Source organism: Hippopotamus amphibius, chromosome 2, assembly GCF_030028045.1.
Source record: "Hippopotamus amphibius kiboko isolate mHipAmp2 chromosome 2, mHipAmp2.hap2, whole genome shotgun sequence".
Classification (NCBI taxonomy): Eukaryota; Metazoa; Chordata; class Mammalia; order Artiodactyla; family Hippopotamidae; genus Hippopotamus; species Hippopotamus amphibius.
The window spans coordinates 183,741,497-183,754,660 of record NC_080187.1 but is presented as its reverse complement, the minus strand read 5'-3'; the positions used below and the strand labels follow the sequence as shown (position 1 = coordinate 183,754,660).

The window sequence follows — 13,164 nt, the reverse complement described above, 5'->3', positions numbered from 1 at the left end:
CCCTGTGCATCTTCTCTTCGGAGAACTGCTTGGTTATAGCCTTTCCTCACCTCTACTTGTGCTTTCTGTACATGAGGAATAGTAACCTTTTGTCTGTTACAAGCATGTACAGTGCAGATGGGCTTGTTAGCAGCCAATACCACGTGAGTAAGCAACTGGTAAGAGTGCTGCTGTCAAAGGGAACCCTGGGGATAAGAAAGCAAGCAGGAGCAAAATTCAGCACACATAATTAGCAGAGATGCTTGCTGTTACAAGAATTTAGTTGTTCTAGACATTAACATGTTACAAAGTTACTGAAGACCTAGCCCAGAAATACAGAAAAAAACTCCATTTATGTGTCTGAGTTGGCCAGGTTAGCCTACTATGGTCACCTGGCGAAGCTCAACACTGACACGCAGATGTGGCACCTGCAATGCAGGGCTCAGGCTTCTAGGGTCAAAAGCACTAAGGTGGATGTACACAGGGTCAAGTGTGGACCAAATTCCCACAATGCTCTCACCCTGATAACTCCCTTAAGACTATGCTTCCTAAAGGTGATGTTAAGAATATAAGCCTAGGGGGGAAGAATGATTGGTGGAGGTCATCCTTTAATACAGGTGCTACCCCGGGAACAGGCATGGCATCTGCACTGTCAGCAGAGTGTTCCCAGCCTCACCCGCAGGTCGAAAGGAAGCATCACCAGCATCCCACTGTGGTCCATGAATAAGGCAGCTTCGTTGTGCTCGTATATTTGCCTATTTCGGGGAAGCAGCAGTGGGGTACACAATTGGACAGCTCCTACATCAAATGAGAAAAAATAACTAATCATCAGGTTCTCATTCTTTCCAGATGCAAAATAAAATGAATGCAAACCTGACAGTTAAGCAATCTGCTACTGGGACTACTGAAATCAGTTTATCTTCAATTCTCTAAATTTACTAATGGAAAGCTCACTTAAGGTTAAGGTTGTTAATTCAATCCTATTTTTCACTCCACAAACCAACTGTATTTTAGTAGCAAATTTGTTTCTCCTCAGCAAGCTAAATTATGGAAATAAGCTTAAATTTCACAGGTGTCAACAACTTATAACTGAATTTAAAAGTAAAATATGGTTGCGCCCGAATCCATTAATAGTACTTTCTGATGAGGAAACAAAACATATTTTGAAAAGGCATATAATTTTTTAAACAGGACATACCATGTCTTTTGAAGATGCGGATGATGGTTTCACACACATGTTGCTGTATCTTGGCTGTACGAATGGAGAAGCTGCCCTAAAATATGGCCAATTAAAATATTATCAAAGCCTAATCAAAGGGATCCCCTATAATATTTTTCTGTGGCTTGCAGTGGCATTACATTGTTTAATCCCAAGATCACAAAAGAGACCTCAACAAGTCATTCCCCTTTTGAACATTCAGAAGAGAAGAAACCACATGTCCTACTTTAGGAGGGCCACCTAGGTTCAAAGTCCAAGCTCTTATATTCAGAGAGAGCTACTCATATAGTACTACGCAATTCTTCCTGAGGACTTTCAGGGATACTGTGGTAGTCACACACCTAATAGCATCAAACTCCCTCCCATATGCTAAGGTAATTCATAGTGGGCCTCTTGAAACTTTCTTTTTCACTTGTTTTTTATTATAAAAGTAGTACTATTTCACTACAGAAAATTTAGAAATAATAGATAAGCAAAAAACCCCAAAATTAAAAAGTCATGCATAATCCTGCAAATATTTAATACTGCCAGCAAAGAAAAACTGTTTTACCCCTGAAATCTATACTGATCTTCCACAAACCTTACCACTGCTTTCTCTACTACTCTTTTAAATTCTATTTTAAGCATATAGAAACATATAGAGAATACAACAAATATGTTATTCACTCACCCAATTTTATCAAATTTTAACATTTTGCTATACTGTTTCAGACTCTGATTTTAAAAAAGAAAATGTTGAAGGCTCCCAAACCTGCCTGTGCTTCAGAAACTACCTGGGAGCTTTTAAACTGAGATCCTTGAAGCACCTCACACTTAGATTCCAAGTCACTAGATTGGACATAGGGCCTGAGCCTCTGTATTGTCAAAGGGCCTCACAGGTGACTTTGACATGTAGCCAGCATTGGGAGCTACTGGCTACTTGATCTGGATCTCAGCTGTTTGGGTATTTTCAACACTGGGCAGCTGGGCTGGGGCTCGGTGTCTGAAAGCACTGCTTCTTAATCTCTTTAGTAGGTAGTGGGTCAGGAATTCCTTCAAGTGATTAAAAAAAGTGTGGCTCTTCTGGAATAATGCATTTGCACACACTTTGCATATATGGACCTCAGATTAACAGCTTATGTTGGACAAGGACCTACTGTATAGCACAGGGAACTATATTCAATACCTTGTAACACCCTCTAATGGAAAAGAACCTGAAAAACTATATACACAAATATACATATCTGAATTATTTTGTGGTACACCTGAAACTAACACAACATTGTAAATCAACTATATTTCAATTTTTTAAAAAAGAACATATGTTAGAGGCATTAAAGGAACCCATGAAAATTAAGGAACCGACTCGATCCTTCTGTGGACCAGGTGAAGCTCTTTCGAGGCATGGCTTAAGCCCACCTTCAGTATGTCGCTGTCGTAGGTATAATCGATGGCAGGCGCTACGCGCTGGGAGAAGATCTGGGCCATCATGGTGCGGTAGGCCTTCCCGTCCACGTTGGCCAGGGTGTGGTGCAGCACCTCGTGCAGCTCTGACTCCTCCATCTGGGGTGGGGGCAGCAGTTCGCTCTTGAGCAGTTCTGTGGCCGTGGGCCGCTTCGCTGGATCATGGTTCAACAGCCAGGAGATGACAGATTTCTAAAATGAAACACCGGGGATGGGATGTAATGGACGGTGCTCAGGAATTCTCCTGACAAGCTGGTGGTTGGTTCAGGTCCAAAACAGACACACTTCTTCCACTTGGTGCATTTTAATTGGTATTTCTGGAATCTCTGAATGTATCATTTCCCCCGTACTTCATTATGGTCACAGAATTGTGCAACAACAAAATATGAGTCTTTCTTAAAAGGTAGAGGCTCTTCACTGCCACAAAGGACCAAAAAGACCCTCAACAGCTATAAAGAACTTAGGCCTTCTGAACACTATATCTAAAATACTGTATCAAAAAAGATAGAAGAACATAAAACAAGTATTTTTAGGTGCCTACTTTTAGTAGAAATTATAATGTGTAAGAGCTGCTGGAATCCCTAAAGTTGTGTAAAACATCTTGTTTTTATTTTACCTTCTTCATTTATGTTATCTGTATTGACACCATTCCCTTGAATTCTTTTATGTTACTCATTTATTATACCTTCACAGCTATTACCTGATTAAGCAGGGAACCATTTAAAGGCAATATAAACCTTTGAAAGGCTCCATAATGATTCTGTAATTCTATTGTTTATAATAAAGATTTATAAGGAGTTAGAGGAATACTTGAGATCAGAAAAATCTCAATTTCTAGATGAACCTCATTAAGTACTTCCTAATTACACATCTTTAAAATATCCTTCCCCCCACAATCCCTACCCCTGGTTTTAGGCTAAAATAAAAACAAAGGTGATTATTTTTCACATAAAGAAAGGAACTGACATGATACAACTTTATGAAAATTTATGTTAAATTAAACTGGTAAAAATAATATCCTATTCAGCAAAATAGATCATATTACTGCTTAATTTCTGTAACTGTGTTATACTCAGTCTATAAGCATTTTCTATGCTGCCTCCTTACAGATAAAAAGCAATAATGTGATGTGGGAGGTGACAGTGGCTGTGGTGCTAAGTTTATACAGCCCAAATGCAAATGCTCAAGGGTGCCCGGTAAGTCCCTGAGACAGGAGGACAATCACTGTTGTGAGAAATGGTCTATATAATTGCACTTGTGTTTGTGGTTTAAGTTCCTACACCACCGCAGCTGCCAACATGTGGAAATACTGAATAAGACTGACCTTGTTACAGGGAAAGGCTGTGATATGAATATTTACTTATGACACCCTAAAACACAGGGAATAACTCAGTTCGAATGATAACAGCTAACAAAAGAAGTAGAAACACGACTCAATGCATTTTCGAATGGTTCTTCCCTAATTCAATAGTTGAGGCAGATGGGTCCCTTGAGCCATAAACAGATGTCATATTAAACGTTACTGAACTGTAGGATGTTCATGCTAATATAAATAAAGGGTACTTGATACCTCTGTTTTACAGAGGAGGAAAATTAAAGTCTAGAAAAGTTAAGTGACTTGTCCATCCAGATACATAACCAATAATCAAGAAATAGCAAATTAATGCAATGTTCCAGCTAGGTTTCTGTTCTCAACATTAACAATTTAAATAAGGGATTTTGCCTTGATTATAATTGTTAAGAAGTCAGTTTAAGCAATAAACCTCTACAGGACAAAAGTATTAACCATGGAAGGCTCCACTAAGACACACAGCCAGCACTACAAAGAAAGCCACACCAGAAGCACTATAATAATTATTCTTTCATATTAGCCAGATGCCAATATTTACGTGTTGCACACGCGTGCACATATTTATAGTACGGAGGAGAGCTGTTTTGTTTTCAATTACTGTAACATCTGACTGTCTAGTCTTCCCTTTTATAATCTGAGCTACTTTACCATAAGACAGAACAAAATTGTAGTTTTAAAATATATTTTTCTTTTCTTAAAGTTCCAACCTTTATCTAAAACAATGAGCTGTAAAAGCATCCTCTTTTTTTCAATAGTTAAGCCAAGCATCCAAACAGTACTTCAAAAGCATGATGGATCACAAAAAGGAAACCTGTAGTATACTAGTTTTCTATGCCAGCCCTTGGCATTTTTATGGTGAATTTCAAGTCTATATACATTTTAAGTACTCCATCTTTTGATATTTTTTTCCCCACATTGTTCCCATGACACAAGAGAATGAGTGGCAGAAGACTATAATTAAAGAAGAAGAAAAACAGTAATTAAAACCCTAGAATGAGAACACAGTAATTAAAGCATCATAAAATTACCTGCTTTGTATGCTCTCCATCATCGAAGTCTTCTGGAAACTTAGGTGATGTGGGCTAAAAAAATATTATATTCAGATCAGCAAGTGCTTGGCAGACTGCCACAGTGAAAGCATTTTATTCATCAGAGGTAAGAAAATCAAATATAGAAATGAAAATTTGCTAACAAGGGAAGACAGACGTGAAACTCATCTTGAAACCTGATGCCCATCTTTCCAAGGAAATATATTATCTTCATACTAACTTCATCCCAATGACAGCCTACGTGACAGAACACCTCATCTGAGGACAAAGTATTTTAAAACCTCATGGCTTCAGAGAAAGACAAAGTAGCTTTATTAAACGCACATATTAAAAAAGGTAAAAATACCAAACCATCAACACGGAGTAAAAGAAAAACAACACAAAAACTTCTACCCTCCCCAAATTTCTCATCTTTCTGGTAAATAAGACCTCAATCATAACCTTAACTTGGCAGTTGGGATATTCTTGAAATGAGGGAACAAACATGAGTTTTAGACTAAGGAAAGGCATTTCAACAAGGAGATAATCCTCGAAGAACATTCCAAGTCAAGGCAAGGACATAGTAATCATTTCATTTCCTCTGATACATTATGAACACAGCTGCCCATGCTGTCCTGGCAGTTAAAGCATTAAACCTTTTTTCCAAGATACCTAGTGGAGTATTCTTAGTTACACTGTATGTGATATACACTAACAGACATGCCTGCTTGGCTCTGCTCATGAATATATGAATCTAAATCACCCTCACTCAAACCTTATTCTCCACTGTCATCTTAATGCCATTGCCAATGGGTATCTTTGACCTTGCACACTGTAACATTAGTCCCTTTTACTTTGGGCAATGACAGAGGCAAGGATCAATCCTAAGAACAAAAATGGAAATCTCACTGGGAAAAAAATTCAAGTGGCTGATATTTTCCCCAGACCCCATTTACATTCTGGTCTTGATGGTATTCTTTAGGCATTACTACACCAGGCCCATTCAACTGGAACCTTTAATTTCTAGATCTAAGTATCCGTTATCTTCATAACCTCTTCCCACTGCTGTAACTATATTGATATTATGTAATGTAAAAGTTTTGTATCCCTCCTTTGTTTTAAAATCAAGAGTAAGTCTCAAAATATTTTTTAAAATGATAACCTAGCAATATCTCCAAGTATGATACCATAAATAAATAAAACTGGGGTAAGTTTCTTATCGCTCTAAGTGCATGAGCAGAGGTGGATTTCCGTTTACTAGAAATATAGAAAATTATAGTAGGACCACCTCTTTCTATGTTTTAAATACCCAAAAAATACCCTGCATCTAATTCTAATGTTCATGTTAAGATACAGGTTACTGGAAACTAAGGCACTAAAACATCTGATACATACATCTCTGAGCTGGTTGAGAACAAAGATCCTTTCTGAGGCTGTGACCATGGGGTGATAGGACATCTCAAAGAAGATAATTCCCAGGCTGAAGAGATCCACTTTCTGAGGAGGAAAAAGTATTATATTTAGAGCCTAGATGTGAAAGCATAATCTACTATGGAATTACAGGATGAGCACTGTTAGTTGGGATAATGTTTGCATAAGTGAAAAATAAGCCATACTAGAAAAAATTCACTTTATTCTAAAAAAAAATTATAGGTATAAAATATAGATGAGAGAGATTTTATATTTGGCATGACCAACATTTTTCTTAAAAATTAATTGTAACTGGTTTAGCTATACACAAAGGCACAGATAACCACTGGCCACACACTGAGAATAATCAATACAGAGCAAGGACAACCGAGATCTGTTGAAAGAATTTGCTTTGCATTTTTACTAATCACCTCAAAAGGGAAAGAAACACAGACCACAGTCTGCAGCTGATAGCAATGGTCCGCTACTGATTGCAAAGCTGTACCAACGAGGACAGAAACATAGCACAACAGAAAGACTGTGCGGCGAATCCTAACAAAATATGGAAGTACAAGTAAAGAAGGTAAAAGGGCAAGTCAGGGCAGAGTTTCAGGTGGGGAGCTGCCAAGGGGAAGAGGGTGATCAGAAGGCCGTATGCCTGAGGTAGCCAAGAGCAAGCTGGCTGAAGGGGAGGCTGCGCGTGGTGAACTGCACACAGGCACAGAAGCCACTTTCAAGGAAAACCTGAATGAATTTGGACTCAAGGATGAGTTGGAGAGCCTCTCCAACCAGTGACCTCCAAAGTCTTAAAAAAAGATTCATGTGTTATTTCCTACACAAGTTTACTGTAGAAAAACGTGGAACATACAGAAAAGCATCAAGAATAGCAACCACCCATAATCCTACTGCTTAAGGATATTTACTATTGATGGCCAAGATATGCCAGTTTTGTGGCGTTTTTAAAATGTCTACACACACACACACACACACACACATAGGAGTATAAAACTAGAACCACACTGTCATTTGTAACTTTATTCCCCTCATATAGCAAGAATTTTTTTTGAAACCATATATTTAATATTTTTATTAAATTGTGTCAATACAATTTCAAGCAAATGCCAACTGGAAGACCAGGCCCAAAAACTCATAGAGCAAACAATCTTCCAAACAACAAGGAATGCCAGCGTGCTGTGCTCTTCCAATCCAGCTGCTCCATTAGTGGCCGTGATGGTTCCAGTCAGCCAGTGTTATCCGGATTACCGAGTGTTTACCACATCATCAGTTTTCAGAATGCTCCGGACAGTTTCAGTTGCTAGAGTCAGTGCACTGACTAAAACCAACAAAGGCTGGACAAGCAGTTCCTTCAGTATGTTGGAAATACCACTCTTCTGGACATTAATGCCTATAGTTTTTTCTCCTTGGGCATGTCGGTTTCTTAGTTCTGTTACTGTAGAAATGGGATTCAGGCCAGCGTTTTCAGCTAGTGTAGATGGAATGACTTCCATAGCATCTGCAAAAGCACAAACGCAGTAGGATTCTATACCACTCAATGTTCGCGAGTATTCCGTTAACCGTAGGGCCAACTCTATTTCTGGAGCACCACCTCCTGCAATAAGAGCTCTCTTCTTCACTAAACAGTGAATAACACATAGGGCATCATGAATGGAAACAGCGAATAATACATAGGGCATCATGGATGGAACACTCAGCTTCTTGTTGGAACCACTAACAACAATTGCAACTGTTTTTCCAGGGCTTGCACAGCCTGTAATCTTGATCAGTTTGCCAGAACCATTTAAGTTGACCTCCTCAGCTAACTCAGCAGATCTCAGCATGTCAGCAGTGAACTGGTCAACATGAGCAACTGGTTTGGTTCCAATAGTCTTGCAAATGAATTCAGTGTCTTCTCTTTCAATATCTTTAACCACCATAATCTTCATTTTGTTCAGGAAATGTAATGCAAGATCACTCAGAGCATCTCAGAATAGACTTCTGTATGAAAAAAGAACATTACATCCTGTTTTTTTTTTTTTGAATTTGCTTCACTAAATTTAGACTATAGGTTCTCTCCTCTCATAGTACTCAGTCCATCTGGACATAGTCAGAAACTACTATTTGATTGTCCATATCTGTTTTGGGTGCAGATAAGCAGACCTGAATAAGCCCAATCTTAGCCTTTTCAACTCTGGTTATGCCAGAATTTGCCACCTTTTGAGTAAGAACCAGACCTTTCACCAACTCACAGTCATCAGTTGTCCCACCAAGTTTCTTAACTATTTTAATATCTCTAAGATCTACACTAGTAGCTGTGGCTGGGTCAATCACTTTCATCACTGCATTTACACTCACTGGAGAAAGAAAACTTGAATATTGAGAGACAACCCTTGAGTTCAATGAAGTGGCTGCACTATTTAACAAAGTTTTTCTGTCACTCAGTTCCATAGGTCCAGACATGTCAGTCAAGATTTCAATATCCTTTTCCAAAGCCTTCTGGATTGACTCGAAAATGATGGTGGGATGAGTATCTTTCTGAAGAAGCCTGGCACAGGAATCTGAGAGAGAGCCAGCAATAACGACCACCGATGTGGTGCCATCTCCCGCTTCTATATCCTGAGCCTCAGACAGCTCCACCAGCGTTCTGGCTGCTGGATGTAACACCTGCATTTGTTTCAGAATGGCGGCACCATCATTTGTAATGGTCACATCACCTTTTCCATCTTGAATCTTTTTATCCATTCCTTTTGGTCCAAGGCTTGTTCTAATAGCATCAGCAACAGCTTTGGCCTCGGAGATGTTGCTGAAGCGGATCTGGGCCGGCTTATCCCAGTCCTGATAGGTGCTCTTCCTGCGGCCGCTGGCAGCCCAGGCGGGCAACCCGCTCCGGGGGGCTATGTTCTCCGGCATGGCAAACTTGGATGATCTCTGGAAGGACGAATGGAGGCGGATTCTGGCTGGATCCGGACTAACGGTAAGCGCCCATCGCCTTCACGAAGCTTCCAGAAAGTGGCGCCCGCAAGAATATTTTAATACTATAATGTCATTTTTCTAAATAAGACCTCTAAAACATGATTTTAATGACATATTCAAGTACATGGACATCCCATAATTTATTTACCAGCTCCCTATTTTTAAGCACTTCTTGTTCTGTATTGTTACAGACAATGCTATAACAAATCCCTTTTACACCAATCTTTTTGGGTGTCCCTGGTTGTTTCCTTAGGATGCATTTCAAAAGGTGGAAGTGCTGGGTCAAAGGGTAGGGCCCTTTAAAGGACTTCATTACACTTGTGGCAAACCGAACTCAGAAAGATGACACTAAAGGTGTGCCCCCTCCCTTGGGGCGGGCACATCTATCTCCACACCCCCTCACCCTCGCTGTGTATCTGGAGGTCTGCTTCAACTCTGCCACTGCCCAGTGCTCCCTGTCAGAACCAAAACCCAGGCTTGAGTTGCCACTGCAAGTCTGAAAATATACTTTGATGTGAATTGCCTGCCTCGTGTATTTTAAAAATTTAGACTACAGTCTTGCCCTGAGTGATCTCACCCAGTCTCATGGCTTTAAATCCCATCTCATGTGCTGATGACTCTCAAATTTATCCTTCTGACTTTGACCTTTTTTCTGAATCAAGTCTTAAGTCTCTAACAGCTGACGGGACCTCTAATCCAATTTATCATCAAACATTTCAAACTTAACATGCCCCAGACGGAATTTTCCTGCCGTCTTCTCCTCCATCTCCCAGGTCTTTCCTCAGCGTTCCTCAGCTCAGTCAACTACCCTTCCCCCAGACACTCCAAGCAGAAACCTGAGCCCTGTCCTGTTTTCCTTCCTTCTCCTCACCCAACACCCACACCATTCGGAAAACCTATCAGTTCCCCTCCAACATGTATCTCACATCTGCATACTTCTCCCCGTCTCTATTGCCACCACTCTGTTCCAGCGCAGCCGCCCCACCTGGACTTAGGCAAAGCCTCCGGGAGCAGCTAGAGTGAACTCTCGCTCAAGATCCTTCAGGGGCTGCCTGTGCACATTCCTTGTCACAGCCACACACGGGCCCCGCATCCCCTGACCCTGGCTTTCCCTCCAACTTGGCTCCGTGCCTCTCGCCCCCACAGCTCACCACGCTGTAGCCACACCGACCTTCTTTCTGACTGTCCTAGGTGCGCCACGCTAGCGCTCACCCAGTCTTCTCTCTGTGCGTGCTACTTCCTCTGCTTACCCTCCTCCTCTCCCAGTCAAGCTCCCAACTGTGCATGGCTTCTCCCTCTCTTCCTCCTTTATCCTGAAAGCCACCCTCTTGGGGAGGAGTTCTGTAGTCCGTCGACCACACGATGATGTCTCTTTTTGTTCTCTGATCATTGGACTCCATCTCTTTTCTTCTTAGCTCTTACATAGTTTGATTTAAAAATTTTTTACTTGTTTATTGCCTGTTTCATCCACTAATGGACAAGTTCCCCGAGGGCTGGAAGAAGATGTCTTATTAGTTGACAGCCTCGTTCCCTGTGTTCCCGGGGCCTGGCGCAGGACCAGTTAGTTCACATCTTCTTTAGATGGATGAAGGGACTGTAAGCTCCTTGGCAATAACAGTGCCAGCTTCAGTCACTGTCCTTGGGCATCATGTGTCCTATTTAGAGCAGTCACTAAGTAGACATGTGGGTAAATGTTGAGTAAATGTATGTTCCTGACTATTTCAGCTGGTAACTAAACCCCAAATGCTGTGATCTTGATATTCTTACTATTATCTCTCTCTTGAGATCTTTCCTTTCCCCCAAAATGCCTCCTCTTTACCTGGTTGTATGCAGATTTGGTGCTTCCTTGGACCTCTGGGCTTACATATAAAGCGGTGCCAACCATCCCAGTCAAGTGACCTGTATGGAAGAAGGCAGAGGGAAGGCTTGCCAATAACAGGACTTAGACATACTTAGACAAATTTTTATCAAAAAAAAAGAGAAAGTTTCCTAAGAGTGAGACGTGATCTGTTAATTAGTCACACTATTCACAGAAAGAAGCAGCATTCATTTCACCAAGCTATGAACCCTAAATTGTGGATGGCCACACACTCTGCTCCACACAGGATGGCTTTGCTGTTGTAAGGGGCAGTACCGGGCAGGAAGACCACAGATGGCTTAGGTCATGAGGTAACCTCCCATTACCACCTGACGTCAAAGTATAACCACCTACCCACAGAAGTGAATTATTCTAACTGAAGCTCTAATTTCTTAGAGTCTTGAAGAACAATCAACATAGTGAAAAGGGAAAAAAGATTAGAGCATTTTCATAATTTTGTTAATTTAATGAATAATTACAATTTGCTCTAGAATAAAATTTTTACAAATGAAAAACAGATTTCATATTGAGAAATTTTATACTGTATTGTATACATAATGTTTTCCTTAGAGGGCAGCTCTTATGCTAAGTGTTCTTATTACTAAATTAATAATGACAGTCACAGTAAATAAGAGGGCAGGAGGGAACTCGGAGGCGATGGATACGTTTACGGCACAGGCTGTGGTGACGCCTTTCTTAGGTGTGTATGTACCTCTCAGCTCCTCAGGTTGCATACATTACATACATAAAGCTTTTTGCATGTTAAAAAAAGATAAGAAGAAAAAAAAAGAAATTTTGTGGACTGCTTTTTAACACACTAATTAAGTATACAGTCTTCTGGATTTACCTGAAGGATCTGATTTAATCAAATGATCTCCTGATGTGTCATCTTGTTTGCCATCAGCCTAAAAATACACGTAAGCCAAATAGCAAATTGAAATGTTACATTATTCCACAGGAATGGGTTACCATTTCTAAATGAAGACTGAAAAATATTACACAGAAAGCAGAATAACCATAATAATGCTTTTTTGAGCTTTAAATTTTTTTAGTTAGCCCACTAATGCAGAGCTTGCTGGAAACCCAAAGAGATCAAGAAGGGCAATTCACCATAGAACTCTTTCATGGCAGAAGCCCCCCAAAACTTACCAAAACGAATTCATTTTCATATTTCAAAGCAGAAATCTATTTACTGGGAAGATTAAAGGTATATTAATAACTAACTTTCCCACTGCTATTATTTTTATCTGGGTCAATTCTTACTCTTCTTTCTCAGAGGTCGAAGAGTAAAATCTATTCCACTGTGACTGCTAACACCTCTTAGGTAGCCTCACTTCCTCCACTACATCTGTGACAGCACTCTCTTACGCATTATCCTAAATCACTATTTTCTGACATCACTCCACAGATTTCTGCTATAAGCACTGCCTTTAATAACAACAGCTGTAACATTCTTAGAGCCAGGCACTTTGCAGGGCTTTATCTATATTCTTATTTTATCCTGGTGACAACTCTGAAGCTGGTACCCGTATTAGGCACATTTTATAGAAAAGATACTAAGAAGTTAACTAACTTGCCCAAGGATTCTAGCCCAGGTTAGTGGACCTCCAGAGCCTGTGCTCTTATCTACCTCCCCGTACACCACAGCCTACAGATATCAAGTTATTTTTGTTAGTCTGGGGATCAAGCTCTCCATCATCTGGCCCTTCCCTGGTCTTGGCATTATTCAAATTCCCCGAAGTCAAATTTCCCTGGTCAGGACCACGTCCTTACTGTCTCCCTTCCATTTCCTCCCTCTCTGTTCCTTCTTACCTCACCTCCTAATTTAGCCCCTATGGTTTTTCTCACCATTAATCCAAGTCCTAACTTCTTTCTCTGACCATCCTTAGAATTAACTGCATTTACC

At 40.4% G+C, this 13,164-nt stretch overlaps 1 protein-coding gene and 1 pseudogene across 3 annotated transcripts in view; both read right to left on the bottom strand.

Annotated features, from left to right (window-relative positions):
- EIF2AK4 (eukaryotic translation initiation factor 2 alpha kinase 4) overlaps positions 1–13,164 on the bottom strand; it is a 96,780-nt gene that overhangs the window by 30,937 nt on the left and 52,679 nt on the right. For all 3 annotated transcript variants that reach the window (XM_057721640.1, XM_057721641.1, XM_057721642.1), the window contains 7 exons: positions 12,106–12,163; positions 11,220–11,299; positions 6,416–6,517; positions 5,021–5,074; positions 2,597–2,833; positions 1,178–1,253; positions 656–777 (listed from right to left, as the gene is read on the bottom strand). In XM_057721640.1, the coding sequence (XP_057577623.1) occupies positions 656–777; positions 1,178–1,253; positions 2,597–2,833; positions 5,021–5,074; positions 6,416–6,517; positions 11,220–11,299; positions 12,106–12,163 (729 nt within the window). The remainder of the gene's footprint in view (positions 1–655; positions 778–1,177; positions 1,254–2,596; positions 2,834–5,020; positions 5,075–6,415; positions 6,518–11,219; positions 11,300–12,105; positions 12,164–13,164) is intronic.
- LOC130845055 (T-complex protein 1 subunit delta-like) lies at positions 6,550–11,197 on the bottom strand (annotated as a pseudogene).